General features: G+C 36.8%; 1 protein-coding gene across 17 annotated transcripts in view; it reads right to left on the bottom strand.

Moving 5' to 3' along the window:
• DNAH14 (dynein axonemal heavy chain 14) overlaps positions 1 to 23,446 on the bottom strand; it is a 334,169-nt gene that overhangs the window by 256,667 nt on the left and 54,056 nt on the right. For all 17 annotated transcript variants that reach the window (XR_012032771.1, XM_072830144.1, XM_072830141.1 and 14 more), the window contains exons 8-10: positions 16,067 to 16,129; positions 11,576 to 11,720; positions 7,961 to 8,092 (exon numbers count right to left, since the gene is read on the bottom strand). Coding sequence is in view for 16 of the 17 variants with exons in the window: in XM_072830144.1 (XP_072686245.1) it covers positions 7,961 to 8,092; positions 11,576 to 11,720; positions 16,067 to 16,129 (340 nt within the window). In the remaining variant the exon portion in view is untranslated. The remainder of the gene's footprint in view (positions 1 to 7,960; positions 8,093 to 11,575; positions 11,721 to 16,066; positions 16,130 to 23,446) is intronic.

The raw sequence follows: 23,446 nt of genomic DNA, 5'->3' as shown, positions 1-23,446 counted from the left end.
CACTGATGCCAGCTTCCTAAGTCCCTCTCCAGCCATGCCCCTCTCTGGCTCCTGCCACGCCTGGGAAACACATTGTCAGCCAGCCCAGGTTTCTGTGGGTACATGAGCACAAGACACCAGCCTAAACCCCCAACGCTGACCCCCACCATGTACGTGCTCAGGGCTATTTCTCCAGATGTGCATTTGCAAGCTGTTGGCCTGATACCTGTTACGGACCCCTGAATACCATGCACTCATGGTGTGATCCAACAGCCACACTAATACATGCTGACAGTCAGGTGCCATCAGTTACCAGTGCACCCACAGTGTGTCTTCAACCAGCCCCTGCCACTATACAGAAACAGATGACCCCAACAGCCAACTATGTACATGCAAGTAGTTCCTGCCTTGGTCCCTCGCCATAGGACCTGGAGCCACTACTGAAAATCCTTATAGCCACTGGGGGCCTCCATCGTATTTGCCAAGGACCACAAAGCTGTCAATGCTGTGGTCCTCAGAGGCCTGAGCAAAGAGACATCACGACACCTTGCACCACTACCCCAAGATCACAAGATGCTCCAGCATGACCCACATGCAGATGAAATATTTCCCTTATCAAAGTCAGTTCATAGTGTCCAGAAGAGGTAATTCCTCCTTCAAATGCTCAGACATCTTTGCAAGGCTACAGGAATCATGAAAACGAGGAAAACATGACCACCAAAGTAAAACTCTGTCAATGACCCCAAAGAAATGGATACCCAGTAATTCCCAACAAAGAATTCAAATTAATTGTTCTAAAGATGCTCAGAAACAAAAACAGACATGAAGATCAATGGAACAGAATAGAGGGCCCAGAAATAAACCCAATTATATGTTCAATTAATGTTCAATGAAGGAGGAAAGAATATTCAATGGGAAAAAGACAGTCTCTTCAACAAATGGTGTTGGGAAAACAGGATAGCAACATGCAGAAGAATGAAACTGGACCACTTTCTTATACCACATAAAAAAATAGATTAAAATGGACAAAAGACCTAAATATGAGACAGGAATCCATCAAAATCCTAGAGGAGAACATAGGCAGCAACCTCACTGACCTCTGTGACAGCAATGTTGTGGAGATACATACATTTCCAGAGGCAAGGGAAACAAAAGCAAAAATGAACTAGTGGGACTTCATCAAGTTAAAAGGTTCTGTACAGCAAAGGAAACAATCAACAAAACCAAAAGGCAACCTATGGAATGGGAGAAGATCTTTGCAAATTACATATCTGATAAAGGGTTAGTATCCAAGATCTATAAAGAACTTATTAGCTCAACACCCAAAAAACAAAAAATCCAGTTAAGAAATGGTCAGAAGACATAAACAGACATTTCTCCAAAGAAGATATACAGATGGCCAACAGACACACAAAAAGATGCTCAACATCATTTGTCATTAGGAAAATACAAATCAAAACCACAATGAGATACCACTTCATACCCATCAGAATAGCTAAAATTAACAACTGAGGATACAATAGATATTGGCAAAAGGAGAAAGGGGAACCCTCTTACACTGCTGATGGCAATGCAAAATGATGCAGCCACTGTGGAAAATAGTATAGAGGTTCCTTAAAATAAAGCCACCCTGTGACCCAGCAAAGGATACAAAAACACTGATTCAAAGGAGCACATGCACCCCAATGTTTAGCGCAGCTTTATCAACAATAGCCAAATTATGGAAAAAGCCCAAATATCCACCAAATGATGACTGGATAAAGAAGATGGGTATATATACGCAATGGAATATTAGCCATCAAAAAGAATGAAATCTTGCCATTTGCAACAACATGGATGGAGCTATAGTGTATTATACTAAGCAAAGTCAGTCAGAGAAAGACAAATACCGTGATTTCACTCATATGTGGAATTTGAGAAATAACAGAAGAACATTGGAGAAGGAGAAAAAAGAGAAGGAGGCAAGTCATAAACTACAGAGAACAAACTGAGGGTTGATGGAGGAAAATAGGTAGGGGGGATGGGCTAAACAGGTGATAGGTGTTAAGGAGGGCACTTGTTATGATGAGCACTGGCTGTTGTATATAAGTGATGAATCATAAAATTCTACTCCTGAAACCAATATTACACTGTATGAATTTAAACAAAAAACAGAATTTAAACAAAAACTTTAAAAAAGGATGCTCAGAGATCTATAAGAAGAGAACACAGATATACAATTTAATGATACCAGGAAAACAATACAAGCAAAATGAGATGCTCAAAAAGAGACAGAAAATGTAAAAAAGAAACAAGTTTTAAAAATATAATAACTGAATGAGGAATTCAACAGAGAGCTTCAACAACAGACTTCACAAAACACATAAGAAAAAAGTAAACTGCAAAACGGATCAACTGATATTACACAATCAGAGAAAAAAGAGTGAAAAAAGAGTGAAGAAAACTTACATAATCTAGAGAATACCAAGGAAAGAACCAATTTTCAAATTATTGAAGGTCCAAGAAGGAAAAGAGAGGGAAAAAGGTCAGAAAGTTTATTTAAAGAAAATGACTAAGACCATTCCAAATCTGGGGAGAGATGTCTACATGCAAGTTCATGAAACTCACAAGTCACTAAACAAAATCAAAGAGATCCTCTCCAGGACACATAATAAAACTCTCAAAAATCAAAGACAAGGACAGAATCTTAGCAGTAAGAGAGGAAAAAAAAAAAAAAAAAAAAAAAAAAAGCTTGTAACTTACAAGGGAATTCCCATAAGGCCATCAGCAGATTTCTAAGTAAAAACTTTATGGCCACACTCAAAGAGCTAGCAGAACTGCCAATGAAGAATACCTTATGTGGTAAAACTGTCCTTTAGAAATGAGGTGGCAATAAGACTTTCCCAGACAAAAGCTGAAGGAATTCCTCACCACTAGACTTGCCCTAAGAGAAATGATAGAAAGTGTTGTTCAGGCTGAAATGAAAAGGTGCTAGCTAGTAATATAAAACATGAAAATACACAACACAGTGATAAAAGAAAAGGCATAGTCAGGCTTGTAATACTCTAAAAATGTAATATGGTGGGCTGTTAACCACTGAAGTTTATGTAAAGATTAAAGGACAAGAATATTAAAAAGAACTAGTTCCACTAACATTACTGTTAATGGAGATACAATATAGAGAGAGGTAGATAATGCCATCAAAAACATAAAAGGGGGAGAATAAAATGGTAGTATTTTTGTTGTGATCAAAATTATCAGTGTAAAATAGTCTGTGCTATCTAGATGTTTTACATAAGCCTCATAGTAACTACAAAGCAAAGAGATATAGGAGGTTCACAAAATGTAAAGAAAATCAGAGCACAGCACTATGGAAAATCATCAATTCACCACAGAAGGCATTAAAAGAAGAAAGGAACAGGAAACTACAAAACAGCCAGGAAATAATAGGAGAGTATTAGTAAGTCATTACCTATCAATAATTATTCTAAATAAAAATGAGCTGAATTAGCCAATCAAAAAAGACAGCTATAAACAGTTATACACCAACAAATTGGTTAAACTAGAAGAAACAGATAAACTACTAGAAGCATAGGACCAACCAAGTCTGAAACTAGAAGCACAAGTAACAATTAAGGACAAGTCAGCCATCAAAAACTTCCCAACAAAGAACCCAAGACTATTTGGTTTCCTTGGTGAATTCTACTAAACATTTAATGAAAAATTAACGCCAGTATCATTTAAACTCTTCCAAAAACTTGAAGAAGGCACAATCCTCAAACTCATTTTACAGCATTAGTCTGATACAAAGCTAGATAACAACACTGCAGGAAAACTACAGACCAATATCCCTGATGAATGCAGATGCAAAAATTCTCCACAAGAACACTAGCAAACCAAATTCAACAACATATTAAAAGGATTATACACCACGATCAGGCAAGATATAGCTCTGGGATGCAAGGATGGTTCAATATACACAAATCAGTAAGTAAGATACATTCCGTTAACTGAAGGATAAAAATGTGATCACCTCAATAGATGCAGAAAAAGCATATGATAAAATACAACCTTCTCTGATGATAAAAATGCTCAACAACTGGGTAGAGAAGGAACATAACTCAACATAATAAGGGCAATATATGACAAGTTCACAGCTAACACCATCATATTCAATGGTGAAAGGCTGGAAGCTTTTCCTCTAAGATTGGAAACAAGACAAGGGTGCCCATTCTCTTCACTCCTATTAAATATAGTACTGGCAGTACAGCAAGAGTAATCAGGCAAGAAAAAGAAACAAAAGGCATCTGTATCAGAAGAAAAGAAGTAAAATTATCTTTGTTTTCAAATAATATAATCTTATTTACAGAAAATCCTAAAGAATTCATCAAAAATACACTAAAACTAATAATCAAGATATAGAAATCAGTTGCATTTCTGAAACAACAAAATATCTGAAAAATGAATAATCCCATTCATAATAGCCTCAAAACAATAAAATACTTAGGAATATAGGTAACCAAGAAGGTAAAAGATCCACATACTGAAAACTGCAATTTAAAAAAACTGAAGTATAGCTGACAATGTTCTAATTAGTCTCCAGTATATGATGTAGAAATTTCACAATTCTATAGAATATATTGCATTCTGTATACAATATACTATGCTCAACACAATAAATAAATGTAGTTACCATCTGTCACCACACAATATTATTACAACATATATTCCCTATGCTATACTTTTCATCTCCATGATTTATTTATAGCTGGAAGTTTTTACCTGTTAATCCCCTCACCTATTTTGCCCATCTCCAAAGCCCCTTCCCTCTGGCAACCACTAGTTTGTTCTCTGTATTTATGAATGCTTTTGTTCATTTTTTCAGCTGCACATATAAATGAAACCATATAGTATTTGTCTTTTCTGACTTATTTCACTTAGCATAACACCCTCTGGATCTAATCCATGTTGTTGCAAGTGGGAAGATGCCATCCTTTTCGATGGCTGAGTAATATTTCATTGTGTATATGTACCACACCTTTATTCATTCATCTATCAATAGACATTTAGATTGCTTCCATATCTTCACTACTGTAAATAAAGCTGCAGTAAACATAGGTGTGCATATATCTTTCTGAATTCGTGTTTTTATTTTCTTTGGGTAAATAATCCAGCAGTGGAATTACTGAATCATCTGGTATTTTTGTTTTTAATTCCTACTGTTTCCCATACTGTTTTACACCACAATTTACATTACCTCAACAGTGCAAAAGGATTCCCTGTTTCTCCACTTTCTTGCTGACACCGTACTTCTTGTCTTTCTTGTATTGCCATTCTGACAGGTGGTAAGGTGATATCTCATCGTGGCTTTGTTTTGTACTTCCCTGATGACTAGTGATCTGAGCATTCATATGTCTCTTGGCTATCTCTATGTCTTCTTTGAAAAATGTTCAGGTCCTCTGCCCATTTTTAAATTGGATTATTTAGGTTTTTTGGTGTTGAGTCATAGAAGTTCTTTATGTATTTTGGATATTAAACCCTTTTCAGATACATCATTTGCAAATATGTTTAGCCACTCAATAGGTTGCCTTTTTATTTTGTTGATGGTTTCCTTTGCTTTTCCTTTCCTTTCTCACCGCAAGAAAATAGTAGTAATTATGTGATGTGATGAAAATATCCATCACTTCCAAAATTCTATGCATGGTGAAACTTCCTGGCAAGTCAAATTGATAGGACAAATGCTTAATAATTCAAATTCTTCCTAAAGGGTGCAGCCACTGAAACTTAATGCATGATTCATTATTTGTTAAAATCTGCATCTGAAGTTATGACTTTATTTCTAACAGATATCTCTGAAGTTCTCTGAATCAGATGTTTCTACCGAGATCAGGGAAACTCACAGTGAGAAATAAATAGTTTTATAGTATGTTCAATTCACATATCAAGTTTAGTCTGAACACATCAATAAACTGTTGATATTCTCCTGAGGAATTCTAGAGTAGTGATTCCAGGACCAGCAGCATCAAGTTTCACCTAGGAACTTGTTAGAAATAAATTCCCTGACCACACCTGCTGAAACTGAAACCCCTTGTTATACCAAGCTTCCTAGGTGATTCTCTTGCCCACAAAAGCTGGATAATCATGGTCCTTAGCATTTAAATATGAAATGCCTTAACAAAATAGTAGACATAATGTCAGTGCTTTCTAATTACACTCAGCCTGGAAATGGGGAAAGGGGGAATATTGCCTGACTTAGGTAGCTGCATGGGATGGGACCCAGCAACTCAGCCATGTATTGGCTAAAGAGCCATGTCAAACATGAGCCTCTGTGGAGAGATAACACCAAAGAAGGAAAAATTAATGCAATGCCTAATTTATACTTCCATTCCCCATACTTTTTTTTTTTTTGGTTTGTACACATTCTGAGTTTTATGATCTTTTTTATTAAATCTGTATACTTCCATGGAGTGAATAACTTGGGTAAATTTCAACAATTTGGTGGTTGGTTGGCAGTGGGTCTAATGGGTTCTTATCTGAAGTTAACAAATATTTATGACCAGATCCTGGTGATACTGAATGGGAGAGACTAGAATGACTATAGGAATATGTAACTACTATCTCAGGGTCTAAGATATGTGCTGTTCATCCCTGTTTGATTTATATGATTCTTGGCCAAACTGTCCCAGAGTCTGTCCATATGACAAGGCTTAGGGAGGTTAGGGTGACTGCGGAATACAATGAGGAAAGAGAGTTCTTCTTTCATTGGTTTGAAACAGCTGCATTTTATCTCCTTGTCAAGAAGCAAAGTCCTGAAGTCGCCACTTCCTAGTATCTATCAAAGTTTAATTCAAGAAATAACATCTGAAAATGGCTTGAGGGAGACCCAGTCCACTTATTCCTCCAGAGAGCCTCAAATATCCACCTGGATTCTGCCAAACTAGCAAAGAGAGGCAGCAAGCCTGTAACCAGACACACTGCATCAGTTCCTTACCAAACTGCACTTGTAAACTATGCTTCCATGCGTTGTAAATCCCTACGTAAGGAATAATCCTGTGAAATGAGTCATAGCATCTCAGGTAAGAATGTTCAGAGGACACTATTCATTGTATTACTGAGTCCTTTTTATAGAATCCTTAGGAGAGTTTTGTCTTATCTAGGTATGTTTCTCTTGAGCAATGAGTTTTCATCTTACGAAACCGAAGTTTATAACAAATTGTATTTCCCTATATATGTCAGCTCAGGTTAGATTTTAGGTATCTTGAAGGGATGTATGTAAAGAGACAAATACATTTACATACACACACTTATACAAGATTTTTCCCACTATCCAAAAGTAGAGTCACTATGAAACCTTCCATAATCCAAAATAGCATAAAGCAGAGGCAATTACCATGAGTTTATATGGAAGAATTTTTTAGCACTCCCAAACTATAAAAGTCACCTCTATTAGGCTTTTCCGATACCGTAAGGACACATCTTGCTAATGGATGCACAAACCAAGTCAAGAAAAAGCACATTAGATCACAGACACAGTTCAAGGCTCTGTCAGCCCCATGCTGAGATACCTACCAACTGTGGGTCCTGGGGAAGGACCCAGGGGGCCCCTCTCATGGCTCTGGGTGCTGCCCCTGTAACAAAAAGGATACTGCAAAACAGATACTGAAGGCTATTTTTGCTTCTGGCTTTTTATAAAGGCAAAAATTCTCTTTGGATTTCTTTCAGTTAGCTAGCAAAAAGAGGTACGAATACAGATCTTTCGTAAAAGCAAAATGGTGTTAACATGAACTTTCAAAAAGCAGGGAATATACCTGTACACATAAATACTTGCATTCTACGCAGCACCTGGAAAATTTCCTGCACCCACTAAATATGCAGCATTAGCTCATTGGCTAATGAATCTACCTGCCAGTTTCCAACACTTTGTCCAGGGATGTAATTTGGAGCAACTGCTTTAGTTAGTATTCAAAATTGATAAAGAGAGAGGATGTAATTAAAGAATTACCTTTAAAATTGTACTTTTGATTTCAGAAATAGCTTTATCTCTGATATCCTCAAGTTGCTTCTGTGCCTGGGTAGCTTGCTGTAACTGTTCTTTATAAAATTCATCTAGAGAATATGTTCGAGACCTGTTCAGCTAATTAAATGACAGTAAATGTTGAGTGCTGAAAAGTCAAAATTCATCACCAAAAAGAAAACGTATAATTTGGCCATCCTTTCATGTCACAAAGAACGTATTTTATACTTCCTTTTGTATACATCATTCTTTATATACCAAATGCTTTTTATGTTCTTCAAATCCAAACACCAGTAGCTAAAACAAGCTAAATCTCAATAAAAGACAGGAAAAAAATATTATTTTAATCGTAACTAAGATTAAGCCTCAGTAGAAAAATTCAAGAGTTGATGTATTTTTGAAATATCTATGAACCCAGGGTAACCATCCAACCCAGGAGTTGCTTTTACCTTTGAAGTCCCAATTATGTGTAAGACTTAAAAACGTGAGCACTAATGTGGGATAAAGAGGCTAAAATTACATAGTTCAAGTAATGTGCACATTCTTCTGAGCTCATTCAAAATGTAGCCTGGAGAAATTTCCATCACTATGCTACCAAGCCCTGTCATAGACAAACAACATAGATCACGGCATCCTTCCTCCCTCCAGAATTTTCTTATTTTCCCATATTCTATTAATTCTCTTGCCAAAATGCATTTTCATCAATAAATAGCTAACACCTTTGACCCCAGCTCTATTGAAATAGTTTTTTTTTTAATGTTTTTTTCTTTATTTATTTATGATAGTCACACAGAGAGAGAGAGAGGCAGAGACACAGGCAGAGAGAGAAGCAGGCTCCATGCACCGGGAGCCCGACGTGGGATTCGATCCCAGGTCTCCAGGATCACGCCCTGGGCCAAAGGCAGGCGCCAAACCACTGCGCCACCCAGGGATCCCTCTATTGAAATACTTTAAAAATGTACACTCTCCTCAAAAAAAAAAAAAAAAAGATTGAAAAGTGCTGTTCTAGATTAACTCTGTATTCTTCTCCTGGTCCCACATCTGGCTACGAGATCCTGATTTTTCTAGTACATGTGTCTCAAAATCTCCTTTCCTTTCTGATCTCACTGCCAACCTCCTACCTGAAGCCATTCCGGCTCACACCTGCATGATTCCACCACTCTCCTAGTGATCTCTTTAACTCTGTATCTCCTTTTCCCCCCACAAACCAACATCACATTGATTTTCCTAAAAGAACATGTTCAAAAGCTTTCAACAACTGTTCATTAAAAATAATTTTCAGGGCACCTGGGTAACTCAGTGGGTTGAGTGTCTGACTCCTGATCTTAGTTCAGGTCTTGATCTTAGGCCTGTGAGTTCAAATCCCGCATTAGACTCCATGCCCAGCATGGAAAAAGAAGAAATAGTTTTCAAAGTTTACTCTGCATAGGAAATCACCTAAGGGGCTTGCTAAAAGTGTAGATTACTAGCGCCACTCACTGCACTCTCCCCCAAAAGAAGTGAAACACAAAAATTTATATTTTTATTAAGCACTCAAAGTACTGCCTCCTCCAACCCTTTGGCGGGTTTTGTGGCCTTGGACAGACCACTATCTCTCTAGGACTTAGGTTTCCATTTGAAAGGATACGTTTGGATAAAATGATCCACGTCTGTCCTATCCCATCCACTTCTAGAAACCCTAGCCCCTTCACAGAGTGATTTCATCCCAGGAGAGCACCCACACACTCCTGCACTCCACTCTAACTTCTGAATAATCCCTCACCTGCATTCCTGACCTTGCTCATCCTTCCTGCCTCCCCCTTGTCAATCCTCATTGGCACCTGCATCCCCATTACTCCTAATGCACAAGTGGCCACCTTCTGATTCCTGACCCCCATATTTTGGTTCTCCTGGCTATCAATCTCTGTTCTCCCTCCCTTTGGCCCTGGTTTCTTCAGTCTCAGAAAGTCCTATTCTTGCTGACTTTCTTCACAAGTCCCACGAGGAATTTCTCAGCCCTAATGCCCAGGTTCGGCTCCTATTTCTCCCTTATTCTACTATTCTTGGCCCAACATTTAAGACCTTTCACATCAATCATACACTGAATGCTTTACTTACATTCATACTCTCCCCTGCTCCCTGGCTATTCAAATCCAGCATGGCCTAGCTCATCGTGTTCTTCCTTCATGAAACACCCCCTGACTTAACTACAAAGGCTAATCTAATCTCTGCTTCCTCTCAGTATCTGTGGCATGAATATTTTACAAATTTTCTTTGTATTGTATTTTGCTAATTGGTGAGCTATAATGATTAGCAAAACCACGTGACTACTTCCGGAATTAGCAATCATTTTTATATGTAAAGAATTCTCTCTTCCAATAAACTGTAAGCAAATTAAAAAGAGCAATACTTCATTTTTAGTTTGTATCCATTTACTTTGCATATAATAGGTAACTAACAAATATTTATAAATTACCTGGAAAGTTTTGTTCACTTCCTCTTGATGTTCTGGGGGAAGCTGACAGGGTCTAAGGTCACACTGTTAGCATTACCATCCACCAGGCACCAGCATTCACAGATAATCTAAAGTCTCCTCTGCCTTCCCACCCATCACGAACCAATAAATTCTGTCATAAAGTCACTCATTAAACAACCTATATAGCTGCCCAACCAATTTCCTTCTAGAATGAAACCATATAAAAAATACTCCTCTATGAAATGTTTCCTTAACTTGAATTTAATCCTTTTGAAACATTCATCTCAATAGAACTATAAAAAATGTACTTCAGCTGTAGTGACTAACTTCTCTTTCTTCATTAACTCTTTTATTTATTCATTCACTCAAAGACTATTAAGCACCTACTATGTGTCAGCCACTGTATATAATCAATTCTAAAATAAGCTATTGATTTATAAGTATTAACCTTATAACAACTGTATAGTCAACACAATTTTTGAGTTGATTATCAAATGTATAACTTGTCTAAATTCTTGTACTATTTTTAAGTCTGGTGATTATCAGTTTTACTTTTTAGTTTCTTCCTCACTCAGTTTCTACCTTATTCAGTGGGTAAATGAAATAAAAGTTGCTGGAATCCTGTTCAACTGTATATTAAACACCTAAAAGATATACTTCTATGTATTTTAACCTCTTTGAAAGAACTATTCCATATAAAACTGAATTAAATCATTCATTAGAAAGGTTACCCTTTCTTAGAATTGTAGACTAGAAGAATTCATAAACTTAACCTAAACCTCTGGGCTGTAACTTACGATAATTTCTTGACATGTTATACTGAGAGAATAGCTGGTAACATCAATTATGTACTAGAGATAATTATTTATAAATTATATTGTATATTTAGAGTTTTGAAAATAAAGAAGGAGCTTCATAACAGACTTAGGTTGAGTTTAGTTAGGGAAGAAATTATGCATAAGGAATGTAAATTCTTGTAAATGGCTATCAGAGGGAATAATGTTCTTTGCGATATTTTAGAACATTAGTCATGCATTGTGATCGTTTACTAATGGATCTAGCAATATGTAACCCTCCAATTCAACTCTGTTTGTTCTTCCTGGTTTCCGCATACAAACATTAGCATATGGTAGTGCATTTCTACCCACCTTAATGAGGCATATGGCAGATGGATGATCTTCGTGTTCATAACCTTTTTTGATATCAACTGCATCTTCACAAAGTCCCTTTATATAAAGCAAACAGCCTTGAAATAACTCATCGGCCCAAAAAAGATGGTGGTACAAAAATGACCTGAAAGTTAAAGAATTTCCACAGACTTATCTCCCATTCAAAATCAGTAAAATCGATTTGGAGGTAAGTAGTATAATTTGTTTGTATCCAAATGTATGCTATCTACTACAGTTTAAGTGACATTAATAAACATTAGTAAGCATGACATGGTTTATTTGGCTGACAATGTTGAAAGCAAGGCTGTGGTACTGGGTGTGTTGAGTAAGAACAAAACAGGAGGGGGAAGAAGTGATGATGTTACAATTTTATTTATGTCACCAAGTCCTAATAGTCTTGAAATATTAGGCAGTGATATCCAAAAGGAGTTACATTTTTCCTATTAATCTAAATTTAATTTTTCCCTAATTATAGGGGAAAAAATTAACTGGATTAGGAACCATTTGGAGAATGTTTCTTAAATTCTCCAACCACCTGAGTCCTAAAATAGAAAACATGGGCCCTTTTCTTTCCTAGGCCCCTTTCTACTGTCTGGTCATGGTCACAAAGGTGAGATAGATCACTTCCAATAACACAAGACAGGTCAAAGGAGAAAAGAGAAGAATGGGAGAGAGAAGGTGCCAAAAAAATTGGATCAAGAAATGCAAACTTTTCTGTGCATCAGTGTATAAAAAAGAGGAGGTCTTTTGCCCCTCACTGATCCCTTGTGGAGTGGCTGGTTTTTATGTATTAATATTTAATATTGTGATCGATATATTAACATTTAATATTAATATTTTATATTGTATATTAAACCTTTTGCTGTCTTTCCATTTTACTGGCAAGAGTTTTATATACCATGAGACCAGTGAAGCTGAAGCTCCGTGGGCCCTTCATTCTCTCTGCCTCCTGCAAAGCACGAGCTCTGTGTCTCAGAGAAGGCCTCCCTACACTACGCAGCCCTCATGTCACCTGAAGCTACTCACAGAGGTGGAACGGTTCGTGACATGCCTGAGTGTCTAGCACAGGGAGAAAAAAAGATCACACATTCCAGAAAGTGAAATGCCAAATATCAGACCCAATCTTGACATTTATTAACAAAATAGTGATCAAAATTCATATAGTAATGGATTCACATTACTCAGAATTGTTTAAAGCTTTCTTTTTTTCCTTTAAAAAATATAGTTGATTTTATTTGCAGGTTTTAACACAGATATGAAGAAATTATGGAGAGTGCATTATAAAAATAATTAACAGTGGGAAAAGCATGAAAAAAATGTAGAATTGTAATGGTGAAATCTGACAAGACAAAAAATGCATCACAATGACTATTCAAGCATAGGTGTTATGAGGAACTCACCAACAGACTTCCATTCCATTATAACAGAAAACTAAATTCATTCTCTAAAACTTAATTCACAAGTTAGAACTGCTTGGTAACAGAAAATATGTCACAGAAATCTATTAAAACTAGGATCCTGGCTTCTAGAAAAATGGAATAAATGGACTTTCCACTATTATTCCCTCTAAGTACAACCAAAAACTGTGAACATCATAAATCAAGTGACATAAGACACTGAAAGGCAAAGAAGACTGACTGGCCAAGAATGACATAGTGGTAAGGTCTTTGGGTTTTCTTTTGCTTCCTCTATCCCAGGCTTGGAGTTGAAGAAACCAGCAACCTGGAAACACCTACAGGTGCCAACAAATAAGCCTGCCATCCAGCTGAAGAATCAGGAAAGGGGCAGTCAAGAATGCAAGAAAATTTTCAACAATAACCATTCTATTTCAGCGATACCATAGAGAAGAGTGTGGAGTTTCATCCTCAGCAAGGGGTAACAAGGCTTCCCTAGCATTCCTCTGAGGGCTTCCAGGGAAAGCTGAGTCGGGAACCAGGAATTTCATCTTCCCTGGGTAGGAGCAAGCAAAGAAACAGAAAGTCAAACAAAGAAACAAGACATAAAAAAGAACTAAATGGAAATTTTAGAAATGAAAAATATAGTGACTAAAATAAAAACTCAATACATTGACTCAACAGCAGAATGGAATGGATAGAGAAACAAATCAGTGAACTGAAAGAACAATAGAAATTACTCAATCTGAAAAACAGAGAAAAAAATAGACTGAAAAAAATAACCAGGCCCTCAGGGACCAGCAGGACTATAAAAAAGATCTAGCATGTGTCTGAAGTCCCAAGGGAGAGGAGAAAGAGGGCAGGGCTGAAAAAATACTTGAAGAAATATGGATGAAAATTTACCAAATTTGTCAAAGAATGCACACAGAGGTTCAAGAAGCCAGGGTGACCTAAAACAGGATAAAGACAAAGAAATCCAACCAAAACGCATCAAAATTCTGAAAATTGAAGGCAAAAGAAAAAATCTTGAAAGCAGCGAAAGAAACATCTATAGAAGAAAAGCAATCTGAGTGACCACGGAGGCCAGAAGACAACGGCACCCATTTTTCAAATGCTGAAAGGAAAGAACTATCAGGGCATAGTTCCATATTGGGAAATTAATATTCTTCAGTGAAGGAGAGATTAGGACAGCTCAGAGAAAGGAGAATTAAAGAATTATTGCAATCAGACCTGCTCTAAAAGAATGGCTACAGTTCTCTATACAGAAATTAAGTAACAAACTATAAAAGAGGGAATCCTGGAACATGGAGAAGGAAGCAAGAACATGATTAACAAACCAAACTGAACACATTTTAAAAATGTAGGAGCATCTGGGTGGCTCAGTCAGTTAAGAGTAAGACACTGGATTTCGGCTCAGGTCACATCTCAGGGTAGGGCTCCAAGCTCGGGTCGGGGGGTCTCCCTCCTCCTTCCCTCTCTTTCTGGCCCTCCCCCCACTCTCTCTCTAAAATAAATACATCTTAAAAAAATAAAAGTAAAAATGTATAGGTTATCTTCTTATAAGTTTTATAACTTAGGTTTGATGATGGAAGCAAAAATGATAATTCTTCTGATACAGTGCCAAATGCAGGTAGAGTTAATATTTAAGATAATTACGCTATAAACAGAGGAAGGAAAAGGGACATAAAGCTAATGTTTGTAGAGTTCATGCCAACTAATACTATGACAACACTAGTAAATTGTATGTTTTGCACATGTATTACACCAACAGCAACCACTAAAAAAAGTTACACAAAAAGATGCATTAAAAAATACTATAAAAAATCCAAAAAGAATTCTAAGAAATATTCAAATAATCTACCGGAAGAAGAAACAAAGTGGAGGGAAGAAACAGAAACCAAAAAATAAAGTGGCAAACTTAAGCCCTAACATATAAACAATTAGATTGAATGTAAAAACAAAACAAAAACCCACAATGAGATACTACCACACACCCACTAGAATGTCTAAATGAAGAAACATTGACAACTGCAAACTTGGAGAAGCTGAAGCACTCAGATGTTGCTGGTGGGGATGCAAAATGGTACAATAATTTCTGAGGAAACCTAAACATGCAATCACCATAGGACGGCACTCCTGGGCATGGCCCCCAGAGCAACGAAGATTCGTGGTCACGTAAAAACCTGTGTGTGAAGATTTATAGCAGCTTCATTTCTAATGATCAAAAACTGGAAAGCAGGAGGCATACTTGAACTAGGAATGACTAACTGTGGCACAGCCCTGCGTAGAGGACTATCAGTAAAGGCGGCAGCAGCCTGGGAAGAGCTCTACTCTCAGACTGCAGACTGCGTGATTCCATTTCTACAACATTCTCGGAAAGACAAAACCCCAAATGGGGAAGACCACCGTTCTGGTTGCCCACAGCTGTCCTACTAGTAAGTGTGCAAAACATGACCGCTGGGGGCCACAGAGATCCCTGTGTGTCATTTTTCATAGCTGCATTCCATCAAGGTCACCTCAGGGTACAAGGTTCAAAAACAAAATGTGGCTGCTGGAGATCCTGCAGAACAGGATTGGCAGCCAGCTACGCGTAGGACACGTAGGACAGAGTCCTTTCCTTTCTGGAGGCATTTAAATCAAGTGACCAAAGAGAATCATCATAATGTCTTCACAGTACTGTGATTTCCTCCTGTCATGGACTGGCAGACCAGGAAATAAAGTAAGTGGGTATTATCATGTTTCTATGGAAATTGTGTTTAGGGGTGCCAGGGTAGCTTAGTCGTTGAGCATCTGCCTTTGGCTCAGGGCGTGATCCTGGTCCTGGAATTGAGTCCCACATTGGCCTCCCTGCAAGGAGCCGCTTCTCCCTCTGCCTGTGTCTCTGCCTCTCTGTCTCTCATGAATAAATAAAATCTTAAAAAAAAAAAAAAGAAATTGTGTATAAAAATAAGATAGGTTAAATTTAACCATAAAGTGACTTTCCAGTCACTGAGTGAAAAATGACTTAGACTTGCTTCCATCCTACATATTCAAGGTACACACAATTTTTAAAAATGCGTTGTCCATCAAAACTTACCTGCTATTATCTGTCTTAATTCTTCTAACATTCAATTTCCAAGTAACGAATAATTTATTAATTCTGAAAGGAAAAACATTTCTTACATTCTATATTCATAAATCATGTATTCATGTGGAATACTAGATTTCCTGGAACATGTTTTACTTATCCTAAATTTTACCTAAATACTTCTCTCCCAAACTATCAACGGAACATAACAGCAAGAGTTGTTGCAATTCTCATAGACACAAAATTTAGTTACATCTCAATAATATAAAAACTAAAAACATATATTCTTGCCCCTTATCTAATTTATTAGCTTACTATTTTTAAGAGACTCATATTTCAAGAAGAATCAGGATTCAGTTTCCAGTGATAATGAAAAAGTATACTGATAAGAAATCATTTTATATTGATATGTAAAGAAAGTGTGTGTCATTTTGATATCTAATATTTATGTTTTTGAAAAGATGAATTTATCATTTTAAAATTCCAAAGAACCCATCTGAGAATAAATTTAATGATGTTTGGTGGTACTTTTGAGGTGATGCTTGTTTGCCAAGGTGAGATTCCTCATGTAGCAAGAGGAGCTGGTGGGGCAGGAGTGCCCCAGAAGCCAAGCTACTCATCTTTCTGGCTGACTGAGAATCAGAAAGAATCCTGTGATGTCACAACACAAACAGGCATACCTGAAGCCTCAGAAATCAGAAATGCTTCTAACGTTAGGTCAGGCTCCCAAAAGGCATTCTAGCTAAATTCCTATCTCACTTTTCTCTGGTCATGGAGCCTCATGACTCTAGAAGATCCCTGGAAAGAATCCCAGATGAATCACCCCAATGATAGTGTTAGGAGTGTCCACACCAGGCCACAAAGCAATGCTTCCAGGCAGGCCCCCAAAGTTAAGAAGCTGGTGCTGCTGTGAGTCACCTCCACACTTCACACATTGCACTGCCAGTGGAAGCTGCCAATGCTATAGATTTACCTCATTTTTCTACTTGAAATGTTACTTGTTGTTACAAGTTAGTCTTGTAACTAATTTGTTGTTAAACTTCACAAAATATGTTAAAAATAAAATTCAAAAATCTAATGGATTTGTAAGTTTTAAATGCCTAAACTTCAGTTTATACTTTTAACATGAATAAAGAAAATATATCATTTTGACCATGTACTAAGTGATGTCACATGTTCTATAAAAAGAGGACTCATCCCAGGTCAACTGTGTTTCAAAAGTTTAATTAAAATTATTTCTAGAGGAGTGGAGCCCAGGATTTATGACAGGCAAGGCAGCCAGTGGAAAGTACAGCAGGGACAGTTTAAATCAAAAGATGCAGACCATACTGCTCTCCACGATACCATAAGCTGGTATTACCGCCTGCTTGCCGGCAAAACCACTGTCATGTGGACTCTGGAGGAGGATCTGGTCAGACCCATGTCTCCCTCAATCACCTCTGCGGCCACGTGACGTGGGTTGAGACCCTAACGGGACCAGCTCCGTTGCCCGTTTATTATCTTTCTGGACCTTACCACTCACTGAAATATAATCTTATTTCCTTATTATCTATTTCCCTCCATTAGAGTGGAAGTTCTATAGCAACAGGAACCTTATATATTTTTCATGTGGTTCTATCTCCAGTGCCCATGACAATAGAACAACAGAAGTACAAAGCAAATATCTGTTCTATGAGTAACTATTCTGCCACAAAATCCATTCACTTCGCTTATTAAAAACTTCCTCAGGTTCTTAGTTATTTCAATTATTTATCATATTAAATGTAACCACTGAGATGTCTTGGTGGCTCAGCAGTTGAGAGTTTGCCTTCAGCTCAGGACATGATCCTGGAGTTCTGGGATCGAGTCCCACATTGGTCTCCCTGCATGGAGCCTGCTTCTCCCTCTGCCTGTGTCTCTGCCTCACTCTCTGTCTCTCTCATGAATAAACAACATTTTAAAAAAATGTAACCACTTAAAATATTACTTATCTTTTTCCCTAGTCTCCAGCAGATAGCAGCAGACCACAAGAAAATACAGACATCAGAAACAAGAACATCATTGTAGTGGCATGATACAGTGACAGCAGCCACCCTTGTTGGGAGCACAGCACCACATACATACATGTCAAAGGACTATGTTGTACACCTGAAACTCATGTAACATCATGTGTCAATTAATACAAAGAGAAACAAGGGTAAAAAAAGAAAAAAAACTAGATATAAACACTAGAAGAACAAGTCTGGGGCTACTGTGTGAAGGATCAGGAGTCTAGAAGTCCTGGTCTCCTGTCATGTCCCTTAGAAACTAGATAAATTTTTAAATGATGACCTTGAATCAACAAGCTGCCCAACTCCCTAATTCTCTGATTTATTTTCCATTATAGCATTCCTTGTCTACCTGATATCTTACACATCTATATGTTTATTCCCTCCCGCTATAAGTTACTTGAGAGCAGGACATTGTTTCTTTTGTTCAATAGAGTATCCCCAGCATCTAGAACAAGGACTGGATCTTAGCAAACTCTCAGTATATATGTTTCATGAATAACTGCATGAAAAACAAAAGGCAAGTTAAGGTCATTATGGTTAATTTAAATTCAACCACAAAAAATCTTTTTCTTACAATATTTATCATAAAAGATAAGAAGTTTTAATACTTAAGTTTTGTCTAAAAAATTTTTATTCAAGTCTAATTGACATACAGTATATTAGTTTCAGGTGTACAACACAGTGATCTGATGTTTGTAAATACAGTGAACTGATGAGCACAGTGAGTTAGTCTGTTAGGGTACAGTTAACGCAATATTACTGACTGCCCCTTAGTCTACTGCATAACTCCAAGTTTTTACCTTCTGATTCTCTTCACTCACTTCATCCCCCTCCCAACACCTCTCCCCTCTGGCAACCCACACCTCTGTCTTCTGTAACTTTGAGTGTAACTTTTGTTTTTTAGGTTCCACATAAAAGTGAAATGATATAATAATATCTATCTCTCTCTTATTTCACTTAGCATAATACCTTTAGGGTCCCATCCATATTGACATAAATGACAAGATTTCAGTTTCTTTTATGGCTGGGTACTACTTCATTTTATATATACACATCTTTATCCATTCATCAGTGAATACCATGGTTGTTTCCTTATCTTAGCTATTATAAAAGTGCTGTACTAAACAAAGAAGTGTATGTATCTTTTCAAATTAGTCTTTGTTCTCTTTGAAAAGATATCTAGAAATGGAACTGCTAGATCATATAGTGGTACTAATTTTAATTTTTTCAGGACTCTCCAGACTATTTTCCAGAGTGGCCACACCAATTTACATTTCCACAAACAGTGCACAACGGTCCCTTTTTTCCACATCCTCATCAAACCTTCTTTTTAAAATGGTCATTCTGATAGGTAGGAAGTAATATCTTACTGTGGTTTTTGATGTGCATTTCCCTGATGAGTGATATTAACCATCTTTTCATGATTCTGTTGGCCACCTGTATGTAGGTCCTAGAAAAATGTCTATTCAGATTCTCTGCTCATTTTCTTTTTTAAAAAGATATATTTATTGAGAGAGAAAGAGAGAAACACAGTGTGTAAGAGCACAGGGGGAGGGTCAGAGGGAGAGGGAGAAGCAGACTCCCAAATGAGCATGCAGCCTTATATGGGGCTCAATCCCAGGACCCTGATTGACTCGAGACCTGGGTCAAAATCAAGAGTCAAGACACTCAACCACTGAGCCACCCCGGTGCCCCACAGCTTCGTTCTTCTATATATAGTATAATGTCATCTGTAAATAAGAGTTTTACTTCCTATCCAATTTGGATGCCTTTTCTTCTTTTTCTTGCCTAACTTCTGTGGCTAAGACTTCTTGTACTATGTTGAACAAAACTGGGAAATGTAGTCATCCTTGTCTTGTTCCTAATCTTCAAGAGGAAAAGCTTTTAGCTTTTCACTGTTGAATATTATTTGAGCTGTGGGTTTGTCATATATGGCTTTTATTATGGTGAGGTATATTCCCTCTATAAGCACTTGGTTGAGGGTTCTAATCATAAATGAATTTTTCAGATGCTTTTCCTGCATAATTGAGATGACCATATGATTTTTTTTTAAATGTGGTGTATCACAATATATCACATTATTTTGCAGATGGTGGACCATCCTGCCATCCCTGAAATAAATGCCATTTGACCATGGTATATGATCCATTTTCTAATTTGATTTGCTAGTATTTTATTGAGCATTTTTGTATGTTCATTAGGGAAATTGGCCCGCAATGTTATTTGTGTGGTGTCCTCCGGTTTTTGTATTGGTGTAATGGTGGCCACATGAAATGACTTTGGAAACATTCCTTCCTCTTCCATTTTTTGGTTTCTTTTTTCTTTTCTTTTCTTTTTTTCTTTTTTCTTTTTTTTTTTTTTTTTTTGGAAGAGTTTGAGAATAATAGGTATTAACTACTCTTTGAATGTTTAGTAGAATTCACCAATGAAGTCAACAGTCATGGACTCTTGGGAAGTTTTGGATTACTGATTCAATCTCATTACTAGTCATTGGTCTATTTAAATTTTCTATTTCTTTATGATTGTCTTGGTAGGTTGTATGTTTCTAGGAATTTATCCATTTCTTATAGGTTGTTCAGTTTGCTTATGCATAATTATAGCAACTGTCATGATTCTTCATATTTCTACGGTATTAGTTGTAACTTCTTCCATTCTGATTTTGAGCCCTTTCTTTTTCTTGGTTAGTCTAGCTAAAGGTTTGTCAATTTTGTTTGTCTTTTCACAGAACCAGCTCTTGTTTTCACTGATCCTTTCTATTGTTTTTTTGTCTCTATTTTACTTATTTCCATTCTGATCTTTATTATTTCCTTCTTTTTACTAACTTCAGGTTTCACTTGTTTCTTCTTTTCCAGTTCCTTTGGGTGTAAAGTTAGGCTGTTTGGGATTTTCTTGTTTCTTAAGGTAGGTCTGTATTGTTAGGAACTTCCCTCGTGTAACGGCTTTTGCTATATCCTATAGATTTTTGATGCCACATTTGTTTTCATTTGTCTCTAGGTTTATTTCTCCTTTGCTTTCTTCAATGACCTCTTTGTTGTTCAATAGCATGTTGCTTAAGCTCCTTGTTTTTATGGTTTTCCCAGTTTTCTTCTTATAACTGATTTCTAGTTTCATACCATCGTGGTTGAAAAAGATGCTTTATATGATTTCAGTCGTTATATTGAGACTTTTTTGTGGCCAAACATTATTTATCCTGGAAAGAGTACCATGTGCATGTGAGGAGAAATGTATTCTGCTGCTTTTGAATGTAATGTTCTGTATAATCTATTGTCCATCTAGTCTAATGTGTCATTTAAGGCCAATGTTTCCTTATTGATTTCCTGCATGGGTGATCTAATAATTGACATGGGTTGGGTGTTTAATTAAAGTCTCCTCCTATTATTGTATCACTGTCTCCTCCTTTTAGGTCTGCTGATATATCCTTTATACATTTGGTGCTATGTTGGGCGCATATAATTTATAAATATTATATCCCCTTACCGGACTGACTCCTTTATCACTATGTAATGCCCTACTTTGTTTTCTATAAGTCTTTAAGTTTATTTTGTATGAATATAGCTACAACAGCCTTTTCATTTGTTTGCATAAAATGTCTTTTTCTATACTTTCACTTTTAGAAGCATGCCTTTACACTTCTGAAGTGAGTCTCTTGATGACAGCATTTGCAGGAGTCTTTTTTTTTTTTAAGTCCATTCAGTCACTCTACCTTTTGATTGGAGAATTTAGTCTATTTACATCTAATTTTTGATAGGTATGTACTTATTGCCCTTTTGTGAATCGTTTTTATAGTTTTTTTCTGTTCCTTTATTCTTTCTCTCTTCCCTTGACACCTTATAACTTTCTTTAATGTTTAGATTCCTTTCTCATTCATCTTATGTATTCACTAAGTTTTTGTTTTATGGTTATCATGAGGTTCATATATAATATCCTATGTATATAAAGGTGTATTTTAAGTTCATAGCAACTTAAATTTGAATAACTTCCAAAACTCTACATTTTTATCCCTTTCTCCTATGTTTTAGGTTTTTTTGTTTTGTTTTTTGTTTTTTTGTTTTAGGTTTTTGATATCACATTTTACAACTTTTTATATATTCCTTAACTCATTATTGTGGTTTTAGTTGTTTTTACTACATTGGTCTTTGACCTTTGTATTAGTGTATAAATGATTAATTCACTACCTTCACCATACATTTACCTTTTCCAGTCAAATTTTCACTTTCATATGTTTTCTAGTCATTAATTAGTGCCATTTCTTTACAGCTTAAAGATGTCTCTTTATATTTCTTATAAGGCTGGTTTAGTGGTAATGAAGTCCTTTAGCTTTTGCTATGTGAAAACTTTTTATCTCGCCTTCAATTCTGAATTATAACCTTGCTGGGCAGAGTATTCTTGGTTGCATTCTTTTTTTCATTTAATACTTTGAATATTTTCTGCTGCTCCCTTTTGCCTTGCAAAGTTTCTGCTGAAAAATTTGTTGATAGCCATACGGATAAATCTTGTATATAGTAAGCTGTTTCTCCCTCACTGCTTTTAAGATTCTCTATCTCCAACATTTAACATTTTAATTATGCTATATTTTGGTCTCTTTTGGGTTTTTCTTACATGGAACTCTCTGGGCTTCCTGGACATGATGTCTGCTACCTTCCCCAAATTAAGGAAATTTTCAGCCATTATTTCTTCAAATATGTTTTTCTGCCCTTTCTTCCCCCTCTTCTTCTAGAACTCCTATAATGAGAATGTGATTCCACTCAAAATTGTCCCAAAGGTCACTTATGTTATCTTCACTTTATAAAAACTTCTTTTTGCTGCTCTGAGTTCCATCACTTTGTCCTCTAGCTTACCGTCTAACCCACTCTTCTGATTCATGCAGTCTGCTGTTAAATCCCCTTAGCGTATTTCTCAGTTAATTTATTCTACTTCAGCTCTGTGACTTCCATTTTGTACTTTCTTGTATTTTCTCTCTTGGCTGCAGTTCTCACTGTGCCCATCCATTCTTCTCCAAAGTTCAGTAAGTATCTTTATGACCATTACTTTGAGCTCTTTATTAGGTAATTTACTTATTCCCATTTCATTAATGTCTTTTTCCAAGGTTTTTGTCTTGTTCTCTCATTTGAAGATATTCCTTTGTCATTTTGTCTGATTTTGTTTTTTCCCTATGTATTAGGTGAAACAGCTACCTCTCCCAAACTTGAAGAAGTGGCCTTATGTAGGTGACCTGTGAGGCTGAGATGCACAATTACCCCTGACCACCGGTGCTAGGTGCTCAAGGGGAGTCCCAACTGTGACAAGGGTGGCACTGTGGCACACCACTGGCTGTGGCAAGACCATGTCTGTGGCACTGGAGGGGCATGGCACTCACATG

Source organism: Canis lupus, chromosome 6 (assembly GCF_048164855.1).
Source record: "Canis lupus baileyi chromosome 6, mCanLup2.hap1, whole genome shotgun sequence".
NCBI classification, from domain to species: domain Eukaryota; kingdom Metazoa; phylum Chordata; class Mammalia; order Carnivora; family Canidae; genus Canis; species Canis lupus.
Note: the sequence above shows the minus strand (reverse complement) of the source record. Positions and strands in the feature narration are given on the sequence as shown.